General features: G+C 41.2%; 2 protein-coding genes across 3 annotated transcripts in view; one reads left to right on the forward strand and one right to left on the reverse strand.

Annotated features, from left to right (window-relative positions):
* Window positions 1–53: 53 nt before the first annotated feature.
* On the forward strand, window positions 54–1,728 carry LOC108651702 (zinc finger protein 711). The gene is made up of 2 exons (XM_018101561.3): window positions 54–587; window positions 653–1,728. Exons 1-2 carry the CDS (start codon window positions 114–116, stop codon window positions 1,472–1,474), a joined length of 1,296 nt encoding a protein of 431 aa, XP_017957050.1. The 5' UTR covers window positions 54–113; the 3' UTR covers window positions 1,475–1,728.
* The window catches only part of LOC108651703 (uncharacterized), a 70,518-nt gene continuing 47,081 nt past the window's right edge, over window positions 1,623–25,059 (reverse strand). For both annotated transcript variants that reach the window (XM_089259307.1, XM_018101562.3), the window contains 4 exons: window positions 13,142–13,244; window positions 8,673–8,695; window positions 3,187–3,521; window positions 1,623–3,113 (listed from right to left, as the gene is read on the reverse strand). In XM_089259307.1, the coding sequence (XP_089115433.1) occupies window positions 2,766–3,113; window positions 3,187–3,521; window positions 8,673–8,695; window positions 13,142–13,244 (809 nt within the window). In that variant the 3' untranslated portion in view covers window positions 1,623–2,765. The remainder of the gene's footprint in view (window positions 3,114–3,186; window positions 3,522–8,672; window positions 8,696–13,141; window positions 13,245–25,059) is intronic.

The raw sequence follows: 25,059 nt of genomic DNA on the forward strand, positions 1-25,059 counted from the left end.
CGATAATTGTTGACCAGCGCGACACTGAACATACTGTAAAGTTTACAGTAGAGTGTAAACACACAACTTTTAGTTATTCATTTAAATGTAAACAATTAATCAACATCAACTCGATGAGTTCTTCCACCAAATGCCGAATCTGTATTTGTGCCATTGATGCAACTGTTGCCGGCTACGATATGCAGAAACTGCCTCTCCTGGCGCACAAGTTTGTTACCTGCACCGATCTCTCTGTGGATGTGCATGAGCGAGTGCCCAGCGTGCTGTGCCCAGAATGCTTCAACCAGCTGGACCAGCTCTATGCATTCCGTGCCAAGTGCATAGCAGCTGACACGAAATGGCGAATGCAAATACTGGCATTCTGCGACGATGAGGAACCCACATACGACCTGGGGGCGACGCCGACAACAGTGGAAGTTGTGGAACTGAAACTGAAGCAGAGCAACGAAAAGAAGGATGAAAAACAAGTGGAAAGCAGATGTGAAATGCAGCAAACGAGTGCAGCAGAGAGCGACTCGGACCATTGCCATACATATGAACAGCTCGAACAGCTCGAGCAGCTCGAGGAGGATGTGGACGATGTTACAGTGAGAAATGAATGGATTCTTCAATAATATATGAACAGTCTATCACAGGTATTGCACCTTTCTAGAGTACCTCACTGCAGCCACCCAAAGAGGTCTTCAAATGCACCATCTGCGCAGCACAATTCCTAAATGAGAAGCGCCTGCAATCGCACAGTCGGCGACATGGACAGATGCCATATCCCTGCACCGAGCCAGGCTGTGGCCATGGCTATAGCCACAAGCATACGCTATCTCTGCACATGCGCAAGTGCCACAAGTTGGGCAAAGAGCACAAGTCCCATGTGTGCGAGTTCTGTGGTAAAGTCTTTGGCACCATGGCGCTGCTCAAGAACCATCGCTTCACCCACAAGGACAAGCTGCAGCAGCCTTTCGCCTGCGAAGAGCCCAGTTGTGGGCGACGTTTCGCCACCAAGCAGCTACTGAAGATACACATGATGCGCCATGCGGGAATCAAGAACTACACTTGCTCATATTGTGGCGTGCAGAAGACGACGCGCACCGAGCTCAAGATCCACCTGAACTATCACACGCTGGAGCGCACCTATTGCTGTCGACTCTGCTCCAAAGTGTGCTACAGCTCCAGCAATCTGAACAAGCATATGCGCACCGTGCACGAGCGTGCGCGGAACTATACCTGTCGCTACTGTGATCACGCATTCGCGCAGCCAGAGACACGCAATCAGCACGAGCTTATCCACACGGGCGAGAAGCCACACGGATGTCCAGAATGTGGCAGACACTTCAGACAAAAGGCAGCACTCCGTGCTCATCTCAAAATACACACGCGACAGCCCAAGCAGACAGATTCGACAATTGAAATCGAAACAATTGTAGAGATTGAAGATGCTAGAGCTGTGCTCCAAGGTGAAGATCTAGAGTATGATTGAGGGGAGGGTAAAGGAAACGAATTAAGGGCATTCGCAAAGATATCACATAGAGAGTGATATAAAAAGAACAAAAGAAGGGAAGCTATAAATCTCGCAGAGCCAGAGAGAGAGTTTATTAAAGACTTGTGAAATAAAACACAGTTGCGTATTTTGGGATTCAGAATGTAAATAGCAATAGTTTTTTATTATATATATATATGGTTTTTTTTTTCAACTAAAACAAAAATGTACAAAAATTAAATTACTACTAAAATACATATGTCTACTAATTTTTATATGCTTGGAAAATCGTCTGTGTATACATGTATGCAAAATGCAGTTATTTATATTGAGTTAATGCTGTAGTATGTAAATGATATGATGTGCTACGTGGAGTTGTTGTTAGAGATAGCTGAGAGCCCAGTTAAACGGATGTATATGTATATATATTATATATATGTGTGTGTGTATGTTTCATGCAGTATAAATAATTCTTGTGTGTGTTTCGTAAATAGTCGTAAATACTTTTCTTTTCTTATTTTTCTTGCATTAAAATCGTTGTAAATATGTTTTTTCCTTTGCTTCGTTTATAGATATTGTATATATAGTATATTTCCTGTAAGCATAAATTCATTTTTGCTGTAAATATGTGTGTGTTTGCGTGTGTTTGTGTGAGCATGTATAGATGATAATATGATTTTGGGTACATTGTTGGGTTGTTTTCGCTTAGACTTAGACTGAAATGCGTTTCTCTCGCCTTCTCGAAAAAAATGCTCATTGTTCGCCTTCCGGTTTTCCTGTTTTCCGTTTTTCCTTTCTCTTGCCATTTCTGTTTTACATTTTTAGAAAATGCTAAAGTACATAGAACATAAGAATATAGCATATTTAGGCTAAATATCACCCACGATTTAATCGCTGTTTAACACTATATATATATAGATATACATATATATGTGTGTATATATATATAGATATATTAAAACTAGATTTATAATACATGCTTGTATGTAAATCTGTTCGTCCTATATTACAATTCAGACACAAACGAAAGACACAAATCGAGACTACACTAACTCTAAGCTAGCATATGCTATAAATATAAATATTTATATATCCATACAGCTATTTGTATACTATTTATGTATATATATATATATATATGTATATATAGATTGTGTTTAACGTAATTCATTAACATGTTAAGCTCGCATTTCTTGATCTCTCTCTCTATCTCTACTTTTTTAAAGTCACATATCTCGTATATAAATTACAAATGAATTGTTTCTCCTCCTGCAGCTTCTGCTTCAGCCGCTCAGACATAGTCCGAGGGCACGGTGCTGGTGCTCGTCTCATTGATGGCTGCCAGACGTGGCATGCGTCGTTGCGTCATGGCAGCATCGTTCGGCGCCAGCCCAGTGGTGGTGGCCACGCCTCCAACGCCATTGCCACCGCCAGCGCCGCCGCCGCCGCCGCCGTGGTGCTCCCAATTGGGCAACGGCTGCGACATGACATTTAGGCCAACAATCTCATAGGCGCCCTGATTGCTGCCACTGGCGCCGCCCGGCATGGCGGTGACGGACAAATCCGAGTAGTAGGCACTGCTCGGCGCTGACGAGACGACCATGGGAATGTCTTGCTCGTGTGCCTGGAAATTGTATTTCTGTGGATGAGAGAGAGGAATAAGAGAAGTTAGCTAAAGTTGAGGCTGATATTCTTTGGCTTGTTGCACTTACCTCGCCACACTGACTGTACGCCGTATTCTGATACGACGGATTTGCCGAACGCACCGATTCGCGATCGAGCTCCGCATAGAGTGCTTCGCTGACGCCCACCGGACTATATGCATCGTCCATGTGGGTATAATGATTCTCGGCCGGAGACGTCGATGGCGGTCCAATCTGATCCGGGCCCGCCGACGAGCGTCGACTGCCGCCCAGCCAGGTCCAGACGCCCGAGTTGCTTGTGGGCCGGCGTATGCTGTCCGCTGAATGCTTTATGGAGATTGGCGAACGATTCTGGCCGCCACCGTTGCGATTGTTACGACACCACCACGGCTGTGGTCGACCACCTGTAAGAGTAAGAGTACAAGAAGCATATGTGGTGTGAGTAGTTGCTTTGGTATTTTGAACACTTGGAGTTGGTGTTGGTTAAAGCTAAATTGGAATTGGCATCGGATTGGGATTCGAATTCGAATTCGGATTCGGATTCGCGGCAGCAATCTATGACATTTGGTTCTATAATCGGGCGATAAATCAAACATTCACCTCACATCGAACGCGACAGAGCAGCAAACAGTTAACAGCGAACAACAAAACAGAGAAACAAACAGCAAAACAAACAAAGCGTAAATTAAACGGCTGTCAACCGGCGGCAGCGAGGTGGCACAGTTGCAGGCGAGTGTGTGGCAATGAGTAACGGGCGACTTGGCCAAAATGCCAAACATAGGAGATGGAAAGAGACAGAGCAACAAACACTGTTTGGCGCAGACTGTGAGATCCTTTTGTAATCAGCTAGTGGGATCACAGTCCTTGGCATATATCATAAGTGTAGAGAGACAGAGTTCAATGACCCCACAGCCACAGCCACAGCCACATTCACACACACATATAGGAAGTCTATAAAATGGTTATTCATTAGAGTTGTTTTTCATTTATGGTGTGCTTATCCGCTAACAGCATCTTTATAGACTCCTTTAGCCTTGTTATAGTAATTTCATTTGATTTCATTTCATAACCACAGCAAGACCAGTTCCCAGCATCCGCTGTGCCCACTGACCACAGCACATCCAGCTCATCCACTTTGCCTAGCTGTTAATGAGTGCGGGCTTCGGGGCCTCGGGCGTCGGGCCTTGCCTTTCACTCTCATTGCTTGGACAAGCTGAAAGCTTGGGTGATTGGGTGCTCAGGTGGTGCTTGGCTGCTTGAAGCGATCCAGCTAATTAGCGGAATGCATACGCAACCACTTGCCACAGCCGATGGCAATTTTCCGAGCTATGCACATGCATAATGCAGCCATTTCGGTTTCTGCTTTAATGCTTATGATTTACGTACCGATAGACTGCGTTCGTCCAGCTCTGGCTAGATATATGTATTTACTTTTCATATACTATACTATACTATGTATATGTGTCCACTCTTTGTCTCTGCTTGCTCTGGCGATTATTAACCCAAGCTTATCGTTCGTAGGTGCTCATATACATGCATTTTGTGCATGTCACAAACGCCAAAGACTTTGCAACTTGACTCCCAGCTGCTGCAACTGCAACTGCAGCTCGGACTTGCACTTCGATTCGGATGCGGACTTGGCGGCTAGTTGGCTTTAATAGCTGTTTCTTATGTTTTTTTTTTCCTTCTATTTCTACTGTGTTAACGATGTTGCCTGTTTGCTACTGCAGCAATTGCATTGAACTTACGCTTATTGCTGACACAGTGCACAGCTGCACAGTGGAGCCAAAGCACCAATTAAATCAAAAATATATCATATATCAGTGGAGCCAAAGCACCAATTAAATCAAAATTATATCATAAATAACAAGTAAGAAAGCTCTAGTCGAGACTGCTCGACTACGAGATCCCCTGAACCCTACAAGCAACTGATATTTCAAAAATAATTAGCAAACACACACGCACACACACACACACGCATACATACAAATACACGCACACACACACGCATACAAACAAACACACGCATATACACACACTCACATATACAGGCGATTGCGCTTGGGTTGCGCTGCAGTGTTGGCAATATTAGGAGAACTTATTTGTTGAATAATTTAATTTCTAGACGTACGATCGTAATGAAACTTTCAGAACGTATTTATATTGTTTAAATGTATGTGTATACCGAAGCACAAGTCTCTAGTATTTGATATACGACTTTTACAAAGATTAGGGTGAGGGGGTGGATTTTGGGGTGGGGGGTAAATTTTAACAAAAACCGAAATTGTATGACATGCGTCTTAATATACATTTTAAATTTGGACACTGTAGCTTGAAAGATGTAGGAGATATAATTTTTAAACTGATCTTCGATAAGGTTTTTTATCGATAAAAAAGTATCGGAATGAGTTATCGTTTTTTAGTGATAAACTCGATATCCGCGTGATATATACGGACATTTTAAAAAAAAGTTGAAGTCTCTAGCTCTTGTATCTTCTGAAATCGACGCGTTCAAACATACGGACAGACGGACGGACGGACGGACGGACGGACGGACGGACGGACGGACGGACGGACGGACGGACAGACAGACGGACAGGGCTAAATCAACTCAGCTCGTCGCCCTGATCAAGAATATATATACTTTGTGGGGTCTGCCACGCCTCCTTCTGCCTGTTACATACATTTTAACAAAACCATTATACCCTGATTTCCCATTTTCAATGGGTTCAGGGTATAAAAATTAATAAATAATAAATAAAATAAAAGTTGAAAATAATATATCTAATAATTTTAAATAAACAAAACATAATTAATCATGAAAAAGAGAGATTCATTTGAGTAAATAAATTTATATAAATAATACAAGCATCTTAAAAAAAAAATTAATAAATAAATAAAAAAAAAATAAATAGCAAAAACAATAATAAAATATATAAAAAAAATAGAAAAATGACAAAAAAAAATAGTAAATAATAAACAACAAATATATTACACAAACTAATTATTAAATAATAAATAATAAATAATTTAATATTTATAATCAAAATAATATATACAGCAAAATAATAAAAAGTAAATAATAAATAGTAAATAAGAAATAAATAAATAATTAAGAAATAATAATTAACAAATATGTTATACAAATTAGGTATTAAATAATAAATAATCAATAATTAAAAATTTAAATTAAAATAAATATTTAAAAAAAGATATAAAAAAATAAATAATAATAAGAAATAGTAAATAAAAAATAAATAATTGAGAAATAATAAATAATTAAATAAATTAAATATTAAATAATACATAATAAATAATTAAAAATTAAATAAATAGCACAGAGCCAACAGCAGAAAGAAATAAGCACAAATTCCAAGACAACAAAACTCCAATTGCTTAAATTGACTGCCGAGTTTCCACCAAATAATTTGTTCGCTCAGCATATTTCACAAAATTCTAACCCAGCTGCTAACCACTGTGTGCATTGGAAGCTGCCTAGTTGCAGCAACAGCTACTGCTGCATTGGCGCTTATCTCTGGCTGCTTATCTGCGTGCAGCGCCAGCGGCGGCAACGGCAGCAAAATTTTGTTAACAAAATATTTCGCAGCAGCTAGCAAAAGAAAAAACTTCGTGTTCGACTTGAACAGCAACAACAATAAATAATAATAATAATAAACAAACAAAATAGCCAAAAAAACAAAACGAAAAAAGGTATTAACGAGCATTTTGGAATTTAATGTGTGTTTTGCGTCGCGTTCGGCTCGGCGAAACAAGTCGCGCATATGACATGTGTAATGAAGTCTTAATAGTTGCACAGATAATGCCAATGGCTGTCAGCGCGTTTGCTGGGGCTCGAGTCGGCAGCAAAATGTCGCATAGCTCTGTTCTTATCTGCGTATGCATAATTAAAAGAATGTTACTCATACGCCGCGTTGGCTGCCATGATAATTGCACAGAGTTTTGCAGCAATTGCAATTGTTTGTTTATGTCTTATTTTTTTTTTTTGGGGAGGGTGTTGCAATAGGCGTCGAGCATGGCATTTGGCCACAGGCACAATTAACTTTTAAAGGTGTCTTTTGCTATTTACCATGCACTTTAATTATTTGCTATAATCAACTGGCTGTGGAGTGGCTTTAATGTGCTCAGAGCATTTTTCATTTTGGGCAATTGAAAAACTTTTCACTGCGGCATTTTAAAAACTGTTTTTGGGCAATCGGCAATTGGGAATTGCCAATTGGCAGTCGGCAACTGGCGCCTGTCGACGACGACGGCGACGTTGACGTTGACGTTGACTTCGACATAATCACGCGCTTTAAAAGCTGCTGACAGTTTAACGATTTGCGGGAATTGTTTGTTTTGCTGCTGCTGTTGTTGTTGTCGTTGTTTGCTGTTTGTTGTTTTCGCAACATGCAACCGTGCGTAGCAGCAGCAGAGACAGCAGCAAAAAAACACACACAAAAGAAAGAAAAACTTTGGCCAAAAAAACAGCAAACGAAAAAAACAACAAGTGGAGATTTTCATGGGACAGCTAATTGGCTGCTGTGACATTAAATGCCGTCAACAATTTGTCCTGCATGTCGATGTCAGCACAGGGACGGTCAGACAGTGAAATTGGCGCCAATCGGAAAGAGAGAGTTGGCCCAAAGGGCGCACATGGTGGGGTAGGGCAGAGTGAAAGGGCAGGCAGTGTAGGAGTACGTTAGCTCGTTTGTCAATAATTCGCCTACTGTATAAAGAGAAACAGAAAAAAAACTGAACAGCGCGCGTCGAGCAACTAAATCAAAAAACAACAAACAGACAAAAAAAAAAAACCTTTGTTGCACGATTTTTGAACGTGTTTAAGCCAGCCAGGCAGGCAGGAGAGGCCAATGCCAATAGCATATAGAGTCTGGAAAGAAAATTGTTAGCCTTTGCCTTAATTTGTCGACAAATTTTTCCTAAGATGCAAAATGCAGCCAGCGGCTGTTCGGGGGGCACGTACACATCATCAGTTTCCATTTCAGCTGCATCTCAGATTTGTGGCACGAACGTGAACTTCATGCATTGTCGTCAAACAGAAAATTTGTAACAAGAGCCAACAGTCAAGAGCCAAGAGAAAACAAATTAAATTGTTGCCACTTGTGTCACAAAAAAAAGGAAAAGGAAAAGGAAAGACGAAGGAATTTCCGCGAATCGCATGCAAAGCTAGAATTATGCAATTAAAAATGGCAATGCAAAGGCAGAAATGTAAGAGAAAAAGTACAGAATCTGCCAAGAGGAAGACAAAAAAAAAAAAAAAAAGAGAATAATAATCTCAGCCTGACTTGCTTAATTAATCAAACGAGGCAGCTAAGAGACAAATGACTAATTGATCAGGTTTTCAATGCACGCGGAAAGGCTGAGATTTCTATGGGAACTGCATGAGAATTTATAAATCTTCAAAGTAGCCAATTTAGCATATTTATCTTAAATGCTCTAATAGACAGCAAATAGTAATTATCTATATTTATATATATAAATATCTGTGTGTATATGTTGTATTTGTCTTAGGTCTAGCAACTGGATTTAGCACTTACCATTGGCATTCGCTGATTTAATTCTGCAAAGATAAGAAGCGAACAGAATGTTGCAATTAATAAACATAAATTGGCGTTTAGGAATAACAGCAAAATATAGCTAAACATAAATTGGCGCACAGCAAAATGTCAAATTGTTCAATGCCAAGCCAGCGCACAACGAATGGCAAATGCCAAAACGAAAGACTTAGGACACAAACTTCGTTCTACGCAAATAAAAATTCGTTTCTTTTTTTTTGCGTGTGACACGCAGATAAACTACCGCAAAATATATGTATGAGCCGATAAGAATTCAACACAATTGCAACAGCAACTGCAACAGCAACTGCAACTGCAACAGCAACAACCACCATTTGTTGCAACACAAACGCTGCAGATTAGATTAGCGCTGGAAATCTGCGGATAAGCATAGAGCCGCGAAGAGGCTGAACCGGATTATCTTGGCCGATTTGTGGGCAGCTCTGTTCTGTTTGAGTGTGGATGTCGCTTACTCGTTTACCGCTCGTTGCCAGCTGTTCCACAAATTCTGCTTTCGATTTGACTTCAAGCCGTTTTCTACCTCTTCTAACTGTTTCGCTCATTGCCATTAACTTTGGCCCCGCCGCATTTGCACTTGCCCCGTTTTTCTGGGTCAAGCAACAAGCACGAACCTAATGGATATAGATTGTGCGTATCAATTAACTGCCCGTTGTCCGTCCGCTTGTAAGCGCCGTCCGTTTGATTGAGTGCAGCGCGGCATGCGGCTAAATGTAGCCCCTCGCTTTGCCTTGATCGATTATAATGTTAACTGGAGCTGAGCCGAGTCTAGTTCGATTTTTTGATTCGCATTTGCCTGCTTTTGATTTGTCTATGTGTGTGTGTGTGTGTGTCTGTGTGTTTTTTCTCTTTTTGCAATTCAATTAAAGTGAACAAGCTCACCGTTCGAGCCAGTCATCGTCGTCTTGGGGGCCGTGCCTTTGCCTCTGCGCTAATTTTCCAACTGTTTTTCTTTTATTTTTCTGCAATTTTTTTGTGTGTTTGTGTGTTTTTCCTTTATGTTCAATTTACTGTGCTTGTTTTTTCGTCAGCAGTTCATTTTTTTTTCTCTAATGTTTTTTTTCTTATTCAGCTTTTTTCGCTATCGAGCTCGAAGCATGCTAATTGAACACGCCTTTTTATGTAGCTCGGCGCTGTTGCAGCTGCCTTAAACGTTTTCAACTTGAAAATGTTTGGATTTTCTATCAAAACAGCAAATGCGAGCACGCAGCGACAATTTTGTGCAATTTAACAATATTATTGCCAAAACTGAAAGTGAGCTAGCTGCCTTGGCTCTTAATTTGTGGGCGGAAAATCAGTTTAACTAAGTTTATTGTTAAGCAATGAAAGCTAATGTTGAATGGAAATGTGTAGATGAAGAGATTGAGTCTTTGAGCAGAGGAAAGTGGAAGCTGTCAGTCTATAGGAGAATATATATATTTATATACATATTATTATATTATATTATGTATATTATGTATTGGAATGAAAGAAATAATCATTATATTTGTTACTGCTCTTATTAAACAGTATAATATATTATATCCTTTGATTATATGCTAATAATCAGACTAGTAGTAGTAGTAGCTGCAGTCCTTAGTAAATGCATATAGCATAAATGTATATAAAGAGCAGAAGAAAAACCCAAAACGTGCATACATTTTTGCTTACTATCAACAGTCTATTCAAGCAAGACCACTAACAATCTACCGTAATCTACCCAACTAAACTAACATTAGTCCAATACTCATAGTTAAGCAGAAACCCTATGAAACTAGGTCACTTCAGAGAACTCATCTACCGAGAACAAGATGATTTACTCAGTTAAAGCCAACTTGCTGTAGCGTCCCCACATGTCTTGGCGTGTAAAAAGACTTGTAGAGCTGTGTTGTTCCAGTGGCCATCAATTGGCGCAACATCATTTATTTAACGCTCGTCACTTGGCTGAGCTGTAAGTAATTCGAGCTGCACAGTCAACATTTCAAATCAATGGGACGACTTTGAGTCTTTCCGACTCAAGTGGCTCGGCAAAAAGACATTTTAAAGTGAACCGCATTGCCAGCCATTACAGTGTCTAGACACTGAGCAAACATTGTCAGCCCGAATGGCAGGTACCATTAAAACTCAACTTCTAAGGTGTCCACTAACAAATCATGAGTCGTACGAAAAAAACGAAAAAAAAGAAACAGAAACAGAAACAGAAACTAGCAGCTGTAGCAACTGCGCTGCAACATGTGCCGAGCAAATTTATAGCGCCATTAGCCGATCGAGAACTGCATCAATATGCAAATAAGTGTAACCGATATTACATGTAATTGCCGCTAATTTGGCAGCCAACACGTACGAGCACGACGCCCGAGCCCCAAATCCAAACCCAACTAACATGAAACGGTTGCAAAAACAACAAAAACAACAACAACTAACACAACTCTGCCTAACTGACTGACTAAAGCTGACGGCAAGGTGAGCAGCGTGACAATCCGATTGCTGCAGCTGAGGCGAGGGGCCAGGCCAGCCACCACATGTGTCCGTCCCTAGTCCGGCTTAAATAATGACAAATCTAAGCTACACAAGCAGCGTGTGAATGCGTAGCCAAACATGCATCGTGCAACAGTTATGAGAACACACGCCACATACCCAAAGCCAAACTCAGAGTCCAAAATGCATAGCCAGTTGATTTGAACTGTCTTTGATATATTAGTTGTTGACTGTGCCTCGATGCTGTTTTGCTTGCTTGACTGTGCTAATATACCCCACACAGCCATGGGCTAATCTGTGCTCTAAGGCATGTGGCATAAGGTTTCTTCTTGAGTGGCCAATGACAAATCGATCGAGCACTTGCCTTAGCTATATTTTAGCAGCTGTTTAGTATATACATAGAACGCAGCTGTACAAATATCCAATAACATGTGTCATTTGATTATGAATCATTGAACAAATTGTATATAAATTATATATACACATATATGTTTATCAGCAATTATTGAGTTACTATTAACAGTTGATATAATTGTACTATATATATACAGAATATAATATAATATAGTATATATTCATATACATATAAGTATTCTCCAATGTCTGCTCTTATATTTACTTGTACTATATATACACACAATATATATGTACATAAATATAATATAATATAACATATGTATATTCATATATATCCTCAACTGTCTGCTCTTATATGTATGTATATATGCTTGTTTTATATATATATGTATAATACATTATATATTTATTCATATTCTCAAAAATCTGCTCCTTTTGACACTCAACTCTAGCAAACTTCCAGCTAAATTGGCCTGCTTTCATTCACTGTTAAATCTCTACAGGGTATTCGCGCAGTCGTCTACTGCTCATGCCAATTGTTTTTCACTTGTCTTGGCATTGTGTTTGTTGCTTTGTTGCTTTGTTCGTTTGTTTGTTTTGCTTTGGCAAATTATTTGCGAAATTAATTTTATGCAAACATGCCGCCAAAATACAACAACATGACAATTTAATTGGACGCGACATGTGGCTAGCGTTCGATTGAAAGGCGACGTCGACGTTGACGTCGACAGCGGCGCCTGCGCAAACGAAAATTTTGGTTAATTTTGGAGCTCGCGTGTTGCCCACGCCCGCGCACACTCGCCCCCGTCGCACAGCCCCAGCACTTGACACAACTTATTTGCCTATGGAATCGGCAAATGAATGTCCATTTAAATGTATCTTGTCGCGATTATGTGTGTGTGTGTGTGTGTGTGTGTGAGTGACCCACTCTATGGCTACAAAAGCATGGCCTGTGGCAAGTATGCTGCCTCCCATAATTGTTGTTGTGAGTGTTTATTTTAAAGAGCAATTAAGTAATAAAGCAATTTCATGTTCTTTTGTTTTGTGCCACGATTATTTGTGCCGCTATTCTGGCCGCTAGGGGGCGCTTCAAAGGCAGCTTTCGGTGGGCGTTTAATTGAATTGCCGTTCGCTGTTGTGTGGGCAAATACATTGTAAATTTAGCAATAAATATGTATGTATGTATATATGTATATGTATGTACATACATTACATATTCGCACTGTCTGTACATACACATATTCAATTTGTCTTGGCGCTGTGTAAATGTCGCTGCATGACGGATCGCTGGGGTCGTCTTGAGGTCCGAGTTGAACGTCCGCGGCTATGGGAGAGCAGAGGCTGGGCACTGAGCCACTCATATCGAACACGTTTGCCATATGGGCATACAGTATGTATGTATGTATGTATGTGTGGCAAGAGATATGCTTATGATGACTAATTGTCGTATTTTTCTAGCTAAATGCCAAAATGTGTCTATTTATTAGCATTTTTATTTATTGCCCTCTGTTTGTCTTGGCCAATTAATTTGAATTGTAAATCTATGCGCTGGCTGGCTAGCTGGCTTTTATTGCCCCAAAAATGGTGCTAACAGAGTTATCAAAGTCGAGCATACGTACCTTCTACATCTTAGAAATATGACCATTACAATAGCACCTATAAGACCCGATATGATTGAGACTACAATTAGGGTGAATACCCATCCAAGTTCGCCAGCGGGATCTGCAAGAGAGCCATAAGAAAAATTCAATTAAAACACAAATGAAATGAGTACGCAAACCAGATGATCCGGCCGGGAAACCAGCTGTAATGCTTTTATGATTATGCAATTTTTATAGCGCAATGGCGATAAAAATGATAAATTCATACGAAAAAGATGAAAAAAAATATGAATATGAATATGAATATGCATACAAAGCTACTAGATGGATAGATATGTATCAGAAAGGTGTTCCGTCGACTAGCTGTAAAAACAGCAAAAAGTTAAGTCGAGCAACAAGAGGCAAGTGGAACGTATAATGAAAATTCGTGAGTGAAGTCAATTAGGCGCCATCAAAGAAGTTGATGTGATGAGCAGACGATTAAAACTGTTCTCAAAACTGAAATTAAACAAGAAAATTGCGCACCTCCCTCTCTCACTCTCCCTCTCTCCCTCTCTCTCTTGCGCACTCTCACTCATTTAACGATGCAAAATTAATTACAAAGTTTATTATCTTAACAACTTGAGGCTGCCAGCCGACATTGGCCCCGCTGGTGATTTAGAATATTTATGGCCTCAGCCAAATGAGGCAGGCAATGAGTGGGGCAGGAGGCAGCAGGCAGCAGGCAGGAGGCTACGACCATGTGGACAATAAGGGTCAGAAGTCAGTCGATGTAGCGAAACACATGCGACTGCGTTTTGACCCTTTTACGGCCTAGACTTTATCTAGCTGCGGGCATCTGCAAAACGCTGAGCGGCGTGAAGGAAGGGGCGAGGGCTGCTGAGCTGGGGGTAACTATGCCAAAAAGGTTAATTTCAGCAAACAGAAATCAACACGCATATAAATATTACAGACAGCCCTCGCAATTGCCACGTTCCGCGTTCATTTGATAAAAGCCGGCGAAAATTGTAATAGCTCCGTGCATCCAGCAGCAGATAAGCTCAAGTGGCCGAAAATCATTCTTAGAGTAGAGTTAAAGTCTTTAACTGAATAATGAATACTCTATAGAGTCAAGGAGAGAGGAGAAGGGAAGAGCAATATGAAGGTGAGTCAATGGTAAATTAAGTGAGCTGATATTTGAAATAAATTTTGCAGTAGACTAGATTTGATCGAGATCAAATAATGGAGGATATTTTCTATATATAAATATATAGATGATCAATACAAGATATATATATGATAAATTGAGTGAGTCTCAGCTGAGATAAGCCTTTACTTCTGATGCTGATCAATCATATTTATATTATTCATAACATAAAATATACAAATATTTTCTATGTATATTTATAGCTTTTCTCCCTCATCTCACAGCAAACTTCATAGCAATTCGGCATCGTCGGCCATCAAAAACTTAGTAGAGCATATAATTAGCTCATAGATTAAATTTTGAATGAGTTTTCCTCTCGGTGTGGACCCTTGCACAGCATAACTTTGGCCTATTTCGTTTGAAATATGTGGGTTATTGTTTTTTTTCTCTTTTTTTCGCTTTTCTTTGGTTTTTGTTCGTCCAGTGATCAGGTGGGTCGCTTTGGCAGCTATCTCGTTATCCCCATAGTCAGCTGTTTCAATATTTATGCTGACTGTGCTATAATGAAAGCAAATGCCATTATATTTGGGCCCCAGCTACCGCCGCCTCCTGCTGACCCTCCTGGTCAGAGCGACCTGCCATTGTCTTGCGCGTAATAATTCAATTGGCCGAAAACTCAGCCACGAGGCGAACGCGCTGCGCAGCGTAATTAATAACAAACAAAGAGAACGAATGGAAAGTAATTTAGTGCACACACTCTATCTCGCTCTCTCACTCTCGCCCTCGCTCTGTGAATTGAGGATGTGGGCGTGACTGGGCCAGCGGAAATGGTCTAATAAGCGGCGCCTCATGAAAGTGTTGGAAAAAAGCGCGTTAATTGCGGCAAGTTGTTAAGCAAAGCCCGCAGACCAATAAAAAAGCAGCTAAAGAAACTAGTTAGCAGCGCCGCTATAGGGCTAATAATATTCGACAATCGGGAACAACTTGGGCCATATGTAAAGCCGCAACGGCGGCTGCTCCTCTGTAGTTAACTTCCGATTTAATACTGACAAGATATCAAAGTGAAAAGCCCTGGCTAGAGGAGAGTTGGGAATTAAACTGCTGAGCCCGCTGAGTTTGTTGTCGGATGCTGTCAGACAAGCATGTTGGCAACAGGATCGTAAAGTTCCACTTGAGACTGACGCAAGTTATGGCCCAGTTGCCGTTGCCATTGCCATTGCCATTGCTTGGCTTTAACAGACTCCCGTTTGGGGGAGGGGAGCCCTTTACTTTACTTAACTTTACTTTACTTATTTATTCGCCATTCGCCGAAGGGGCTCCAAACAGCCAAGCCGCATGCAACAGGTGTGCGTTGCCTCACGCAATGGCAACAGTCAGCAGGAGAGAGAGAGAGAGGGAGAGAGAGAGACAGAGAGGTGGAGTAGCTGTTGAGCTGTTCAGTCGACCTGCTCAGCTATTTATTAGCAGCGGCCGAGTCGCTGATCTATTTGGGTTCAGTATGGTGCAGTCTAATTGGCAACTCATTAAAATAATTTCGTGCTGGCCAGCTTGGACAATGGACGCCTTGCTGTATGTACGGCTCGTCACATTTTGGCATAGAACATGGCAAAAAAAAAAAAAAAAAGAAAAAGAAAACAACTTTTGGTTTTCTTGGAACTTTTAGGACTTGACACGAAAACAACAACAACAACAGCAGCAGCAGCAGCAGCCGCCGAGAGGCAAAACTGTTGCAGCTGTGCAAATGCACAAGTTTCCATGGAAATGTAAACTGGGCTTGCATGCCACAGCAGCAGCAGCAGCAGCAGCATCTACAGCAGCAGGAGGCATTCGAGATACATCCATCAGATACAAATGGCTGCCCGCAGATGCAACCGCCGCCAACTTGCCTCGCTCGTCTGTCAGCAATTGTAATAATCGATCTGCGCCAACATGATTGATGATGCGACACAGCCAGCAGCCAATCGCCCCCCCCCCTTCAATGCAGATTTATGGCCAGCCAGTATGGAGTTTGAGCTGAGCTCAGCTGCTCCTCCTCCTCCTCCTCCTCCTGCTGCTGCTGCTGCTGCAACATTTGCAAGCTCATGTCTAGCTCGACATGTTCAAAAGTCGACAGACAATTTCGATTTGGCGACGTTTATGGCGCATTATCGCATAATGCATTTTCCATATGCTAATTTCAACATCAACTGGATTGCCCCGCCCTCGCGCTCGCCCTCGCCCTCGTCCAGCCGCTGTAAATCATACGAAAATTGGCCCACACGCTGCAACTGTTGCTAGTGCACGGCTGCAACTGTTGTTGCCTTCTGGCGTTGCAGCTGAGCATTTGTCCACAGACTGTCGCACAGTTGCATTTTTAATTGCCCCACAAAAATGCCGAAAATGAACAGCAACAACAGCGACAGTTGGCTCAGTTTATCTAACAAGCGTATCGAAGGCGCAAATGGGCGTGGCCAAACGATTCGGCCATTCGTGCAGAGCGAGCGGTCCAAATACGACTCAATTAACAGTCCACACAATTAAATTAAATCGCTCGCATTTGTTTTCAAATTGAGCAATTAAAAAATGATTTAGCGCATTTTTCGCCGCCATTTTTGGGGGGGCCCGAGTGGGGAGCAGATTTTTAGTTTTTGTGGGCGTTCGATTTGGCGACACAGCTCGAAATTTGATTAAATGCAATTAATTAACAGGAGTATTTGGCTCGAAAGTTATTTTTGATGTCAACGAGCTGACTTGAATTATTTATTGATATGAAAGGCATTTTAATTAAAGCCGTGACTGATGCTCGACAGAGCGCAAAAACGAATGATTAAAAGAGCTAATTATATTGTAAATTAAATTTGATTAAGCCAAAAAAGGCATTACAACTGTTGCCAAGTGAAGAGTGGTCCAAAGTTGAATAAAGTATGGCAAATAAATTTGATTTCAGAAATGAAATGATTAAGGGAAAAACAAAATTTCATTTATGTAAATATATGAGGCCAATGAAATTGAACTTTAACTAAAATGTTACCAAAACTGCCAGCTGCTGCCTTTCGTTGCGCTTCTCAGAAGTCAAAATGCAAAAAGAAAGCCACAAATTATTTGCAGCTCATTTTCAGTTAAAAGGAAGTAGCATATGTAGGCCAACAAGTCAAAGGCAGGCAACATAAACTTGCCAATGCCCCCCACACACTCACGCACACACTCACGCACACACACACACACACATGCGAGACATGCGCATATTCCATTACACACGCGTAAGCAACATATGGAGCGTATGGGATGGGATGGTCAAGAGCTGTTCGGGCTGCGCTCGCTCGCTCCGCTCAACAGAAGGCATCAACAGAATTAAATGACAAATTAAATAATGTCAGCAACGCGGCGGTTGGCAAAAGGTTAAAGCCATAAAAATAAGGGCCAACTTGGCGGCTCAGCGTCCCCCAGAAAGTCAATATAATAAATTACACGGCGACAGTGGCGATAATCAAATGAACAACAACAGGAACGACAACAAAAGAGGGAGAGGGGGAGAGCGAGAGAGAGAGAGAGAGAGAGAGAGAGAGAGAGAAACAACAGGAAAAAAAGTGCAACATGCGTTGGTCAATTCTTCAGCGGCATTTTTTGGCATTCATATACACGCTCAAGGAGTGAAAGCGGGTATATGGAGTAGAAGAGAATATTGGAATTGAAACATAAGAGATATGTGAGATATATGTGAGCTAGACTTACATAGACTACTCAGAGCTAGATTTAACAAACTTTAACTGGAGAGAAAGGAAAGAAAGTCAAATGAGATAGAGAGGGAGAGAGAGAGAGAGAGAGAGAGAGAGAGAGAGAGAGAGAGAGAGAGACAGGGAGCATAAGGACAATGAGCTGTAGCTTCAGTTTTTGTAAGCCAATCCATCGTAATGCTAAGTCCAGTTTAAGCCCCATCTTAAACGAGTATAACTTCATCAATTACACCCGCTTGACAAGCGCCTTCAGCGTTTTTTGTCATTGCCAAAAGTCGTTAAAAAAAAAACGCACAAAAATTTTTTGCAGCCGCTGCAAATTGTCAGCGAATTAAAAAAAAAGGCAAATAAAAATAAAAATTAAATTGAATGCGCAAGCGCGCAGACAAGCGACAGTGACAGGGAGAGGAACAGTGACTGCGAACAGGAACAGGCGGGGAACAGGACCCCCAGCGGCGGCGCCACCAGATACAAGATACAGATACGAATGCGAACGCGAATGCGAATGCGAATGCGAATTGTCGCTGCGGATGTTGCGTATGCCGAAAATTTCAACAGAAGTTTTGCTCGTCGAAATATTTCACGTGAAATTTTGGAGTTTTTGGTGGCCTTTCGGGTCGGTCGTCAAGCTGTGGGTCCCGATCGCGGTCGCCACTTAATTACATCGCAGACTGGCTAATTTTTGGGGCTTGTTTCGTAATTTGTTGCGCTGACAAGTGAGTAATTTGTGCAGCGGTTCGGTTGGCAGTTCGCATTTGAAGCCAAATCCTTTAGCCGCCGAGCGCCAAGCACTGTTTTTCAATTTTAGGCCAGCCAATAACAACAATTACATGCAATTAGGTGAATTGAGTCGTCCAAAGCGTAGAGCAGGGGCTGGGCAGGGTCAGCAGAAGCAGAAGAAGAGTTAACATGTAAATGCATTTGAATTGAGTGAATCCGCTGATTGTCTCCATGTCTCTCTCTCCATCTCCCTCTCCCTCTCTCGTTCCCTCTTTGTGTAGTGCAGCTAAGTGAGTTGCTCTGGGCCATTGTCTGTGCCTTTGTGCACCTTTTTGGTCTAATTAAGCGCCACAATTAAGTGCAAATGCGTTCACTGTGCGTGCATGTGCATGTGTGTGTGTGTGTGTGTGTGTCTGTGTTTGGTAATGTGAGCCGTAATTACGCATTGCAGACGCAGACGCCGTCGACGTTTCGTTTTTATGGCCTCACTTTGGGCCTTACATAAATTGTTCTAGCCGTGAGCCGACGAAATGTTGCAACTGTTAATTTGTGGTCAATACCCACACTCTCTCTCTCTCTCTCTCTCTCTCTCTCTCTCTCCCTCTGCTCTTCCACCCTTCGGCTGCTGGTTGTTTGTTTATAGTTTTTTTTTTTTTTTTTTGTATTTTGTTGTTTTTTATATTATTTATTTTTTGGTAAATTACCTTTTCGGCAGGTGAGCGAGAAGTAACAAAAGCAACCACCACCTCTTGGCTACTGGGCACATCATTAGCTTTGAATACATCCAAGCCCAAAACTACTAATGACTTAATTTTACCACAAATTTCAACAAAAAAACATAGCGGGGGAGTTTTTGTGTTTTTTAATATGCAGAAAAAACAGGTGAGAGCAGGTATATATAGCTATAATCATCTTATATAATACTTTTTATATGAATCCGTGCTTTATTTCTTCAACAATTTCATTTGCTTTTGCTCTTTAACAAATCACCCTGTATATATTTATTTTATAAAGGACTTTTCAGCACTCGTCTGCATTTGATTTGAGTTCTCTCTCTCTCTCCCTCTCTCTCTCTCTCTCTCTCTCATTCCTACCTGCCTGACTTCAATTCACAAAGTTTGCTACTCCTCAATGAAATTGTTTAAATTAATTTTGCATCTTTTAAGTTGGCACCCTTGAATTTTGGCAGTTTGGCTCTTCAGCTGCTAACTGAATGTGTCTGCCAAGTTTTTTTCTCTCTCTCGACTTGATTACTGACATTTGCTCCTGCAACGCATTCGTTGGCCTTTTGGCTTGTGTACGCCTCGATTGGCGAGCTGCCAAAGAGCCAAATGTCTTGGCAAGTAAAAGCCAAAATCTGTTCACTGTCAGAACCGAGAATTATATATAAATTCAATTATGCAAAAGTGTGGGCCCAAATTGAATTTAACTTCGCTTTGGTTTGTCAAGTTGGCAAAAGTCAGAGAAAGCTACAATTTACTCGGGGGCCTCTTGGATTTCGGGTAATGTCAACATAAATTATAATTTATTTCACTCGCAGTGAAAATTAGGAAAATTACAGAAGGCATGAAACGTTTCCCACATAAACATAAGCATAAACATTGATTAATTGCCAGAAACAATTAGTGCATTAACACGCTTACGCAAAGTCAGTAAAAAAAAAATGATATAGGGAGCTCGGGCGCTCGCGGTTCCAGTTTGTAGTCGGGGGGGCATTTCACTTAAGCCGCGTGCATAAATTAAGACACACAGTTGCCACATAAATTAGGCATTACCAGGCCGATAGGGATCGGCCGCGAAAAGAGAAGCAAAGCAAATTAAAATCGAGTGTGTAAAACAGTAAGAAATGAAACGAATGTTGCCGACGCCGTCGTCGTCATATGTCAAAGCGCGAGAAGCGCATAGAACGGCACCAGGAGAAGAGCCGAAGAAACCGAAAGATCAAATCTCCATAAAATTTATTAATATGAAAGAGAACAACAATGTTAAGCAGAAGATTTAAGCCTCATTTCATATGCGAACCTCTTCACTATTGAAGTATCATAGTTAGTCCAGAGAGAGAGAGAGAGAGGGAGAGAGATTTGCATACCCGTCTTTGATATTGTCTCCATGTATGTATGTACACATAAATAATCCAAAAATTCCAGACTCGGCTAGGCTAGAACGTCTCAATTATGAGCGCCAGCTGCTAGAGCCCATTCCCATGGCCCGGTCCACTGGCCATAGCTCCTAGAGAGAAGCTAGAAGAAGAAGTCTAAGCGAATGCATTTGCATAACAATGCCAACAAATTATCTGCTAAACATTTGTGTAATTATTTAGAATGCCAAGTTATGTTATACATATATATATGTATATACATATATATTGTATATATGTATATTTAATTTATATATATTTCCTCGGCTCACTTCGTTTGTTTTTCTTTCAGCTCGTCTAATGTTGAAAAATGTCTTAATTGAATTTGATGTCTCTTTCGCTGGAATAAAACCTTTTAGGCATTTTTCTCATTCTTGTTCTTATTCTTTTCTCTCGACTCGAATTCAAATTCAAATGTCATTGCCATGGAAGTGACAACAGTTTTATGTGGCACATGGTGCACCCCTAGGCCGGCCTGATGCTTATCTTCTGAATCGGGCGGCATACCAAATGCCTTGCTCATTAGGTTTATCACACAAACATTTCACCTTTTGTCCTTTTTTTTTTTGAAACTGAGAGTTAGCAGCAGCAGCAGGAGTCGGAGTCAAAGCAGGAGTCGGAGTCGGAGTTGGACTGGTTCGCGCTATGCTCAGGTAGTTTTCGCTTTTCTACAGGTAAATAAAGTCAGTTCCTGTTGCCGCATGATAAATGTATTTATTGTCTCGCATGCTTATAAATAAAATACTCAGGTGTTTGCCCGCTCGCTAGGAAATTAAGAAATTCAATAGAAAGCGAGGACTGTAAGCAAGATAAATTGATTCGGCGGCCTCTTAACTAATTAGAATGGTATTATTTGTAGCATTAAGCAGCATTTATCAAAAACTTGATTCACTTTGGCAGCGAAAGAAACCTCAAAAAAAAAAAAAACGTAACTGAACTGAAATTTATACTCCCAAGTCGAGCCGAGTGGAGTGGCGTGGAGTGAAGTGGAAAAGTCACTTTGCGAGAGTTTTCAGGCGAGCTATCAATGCCAGTAACTCATTTGCCAAGTGCCCAACCCTCGGCTCGCAAAAAGCCATGCTCTTTGCCACGTTCAACTTGGCTAAGACAAACAAAAACTTTGGCAGTCAAATGACAAATGGAGCCGCATGGAAATTCAAGAAATGCTCCACTTGCCAGGAAATGAAAATCGAGCAAAATAGAGAAGCCGATGAGGATGAGGAAAGGGGGGAGGGCAGGCAGGGAGCCATGTGGGCGGGTCGCAACGCACTGCACACTTTACAATATTTATTGCTTAGGCTAAAAACTTTTTGCCAAGTTGAATTTTAATTAGTTTAGTATATATATGGCTTTTACATTTCCACGAGCTGCCGCTGCTCCTGCTGCTTCTGCTACTGCTCCTGCTCCTGCTGGTGCGCACAAACTTGGCGCAAATATAAATCTATTGTAATTTGCTATAAAAGCCACGCCTCCTCTCTCTCTCCTCACACACGCACACGCATTGCCTTAGCCAAATAGACGCCCTAATTTGTGTCGCAAAGTTCTCGGCAGCGCCAATTAGGCTGAGAGTTATGCAGCCAGCAAAGACAATATTAATATTAGAAGAACAACAAAAACAAAATGCAAATTGCGCAAATTTTAATGAAGCGAGAAATCAAATTTAAATATGACCAACGCAATAGCATAGCACTGCTAATTGATGCAGAAAGCGCTTGGCTCTATTTTATTTACGAGTTCCCAAAAAAAACACACAAAATCGGAATATAAAAATCTGTCTAAAAGTATTTCTGACATAGGCATATGAAAAATGCATAAAATATTGAAACACACCCACCCGAAAATGAAATAAAATTTAATGGAAAACTCATGCATCAGTTAATAGTTGTTCGCTTTGGCTGATAATTTATATGGCACATTAGAACAGAATTTCCAGACTCGCATTGGTTTTCTCGGCAGAGAAAGTAGCTGAACGGCAATAATTTTAGGTGCTCTTTCACTTATCTATGCTGCAGACTCGACGGCCATCAAAAGTAGCCCTTCCATAGATTGCCAGAGAGCTGTTGACGCAAGTGGGTAAATAATAAACCCCGAGTCAGCCGAATGCAACATAGTAAAAGACAATTAAATAAACAAGTTACGTCGTAAAAGGGCACAGAATTTAACTGTTGATGCGTATCGCTATGCAAATGCAAAACGAGACCTTAAACCACAACAAAAACGCCACAAACGGGGAGAGAAATGTAACTAGACAAACGCCCAAGCCCCCCAGCCCCAGCCCCAGCCTTGTTATCAGCAGTCACGATCGTCGTTGGCAGGGCCAAAGTCAACAGTTATGTGTGTGTGTGTGTGGGGCGTTATCTGGGCAACTGCATCGCCTAATCAAAATTTAAACAGTAGAAGACAGCGGCGAGCCACTCATAAAATGCCATTCGACTGACTGCTGCAGGGGGCTGACCAGGTGCACATCAGCGGGCCACTGGAAATTGAGACTGAGACTGAACCCAACTTACCCGGCCGGGTAACGTTCGCGCCGCACTCGTAAACATATTTCAAATTAGTAGAACATTAGGTGTTATAGTAAACATGGCAACGGGAGCTGAGCGAACTCGATTCTAGTTTCTAGTTTCTAGTCGCTTGTTGCTTGTTGTTTGTCTCTCGTATTTGCTTTGTTTGTTGCTGTCGTGTCGTTTGCCGTTGTTGGCAGTTCATAAAAACTTTTTATGATCTTTGGCCAATAGTTCTTCAGTGTGGGTGTGTGTGTGTGGGTTTTATGGCTCCTCAGTCATGCGCTCACCGAACAGTTGACCACAAGTCTGTGGCACAGCTCCCATGCACACCTGTTAGCGCTTCGGCCTGTGCAGCGTTGTGGCAAGCCGCTAATCGGTGTCACTCAACACGATGCCGCTGCTAACTGCCAGCGAATTGCACTGCACTTGACAGTTTTTATGGTAATTTTTAATTTATTTGCCTGCAGACCTTTAATTCTGCTGTTCTGCTAGAGCTCTTTCGAAATTAGAAGAAACTTGCGAGGGAATACCTATATATTATTATGAGAAATCTTGTTGGAATTCAGTATAATTATAATAATTTATAGTCAAGCATATACATATATTTTATATATTTAAGTAACATTTGTAACTAGAATTCGTAACTAGCCATAAAAGCCATTCAACATTTCAGCTCCTGAGATCGATCTCTTAGTACGATTCCTAATCATCATTTTGAAACAAGATAATAAACATTTGTATGCAGTAGAATATGTGTATTCCCTGAACAGACATAAATGTGTATATATCCCCATCAGACACGCCCACTTAAGTGGTAATAATACCTACTTTCACTTCCCATTTATCTGGCCTCACGCAACTGCCCAGCTGCCTGTTCTCGCTTCTCAGCTAGTCCGCCATAAATTGCGGAATTTCTTCAATTTTCCAAGTAAATAAATACTAAATAGTGGAAGAGTGAGAGAGAGAGAGAGAGAGATAGCGCATCTCACGCCCGCAATTTTAATGCTGACTGACACTCATAATTATCCGCGCATGGATTTTCAATTAGGCGAAATTTATGTGCATTTTTCGAATGCTCATGGCTCATTAGTAAATTAGATTTTTCAGCACTAAAAATAACGCCCACTTTGCAGTGCAGCCCACAGCTATAGTTCCTGCCACCGCCCCTACCCTTCCCCTTCTCTGTTCAAAAATGTGAATTGAGGCGCGTGCTGGCAGACTTTCAAAGAATTTTGTCGCCTGGCTGCAAAATTTCGAAAAGTTTCAGAATACTGAAAATGTTTTTTTGTGTGATGATGCGCTGCTAATGAGCTTGGGGGGGAAAAGTGTAAAGAAAAATTGATTTTTCATTTGTTTTTCTTGTTGCTGGCAGGCGTGGAAAGCCAAACGAAACTTGTCGAAGATCAAATACTCTCTCAGAGTAAATAAATCATTTATAAATGCATATCAAATATCATTTGTGCATCAGCGAGAATATTCAAATCAATCCTTATCAGAGACAGATTTATGTAGCACAGCTATTTATAGAGTATTCCAGCTGTATAATGCCCCTCTCTAGCTCTCTTCCCTTCGCTTTGCTGTTAGGGTATAACGAAAACAAATAAGCGCATGTTTATGTTTGGGCAGGAAAACTGCGTCTACGATTTCCTTTGATGTTCTTGCCGCCAAAGCAGGCGACGGAGAACAGCAGCGAGAGTGAGTGTGAGAGAGAGAGAGCGAGACGGAGACAGCTA

Source organism: Drosophila navojoa, chromosome 4, assembly GCF_054131105.1.
Source record: "Drosophila navojoa isolate 15081-1374.11 chromosome 4, UAZ_NAV_1.0, whole genome shotgun sequence".
Lineage (NCBI taxonomy): Eukaryota > Metazoa > Arthropoda > Insecta > Diptera > Drosophilidae > Drosophila > Drosophila navojoa.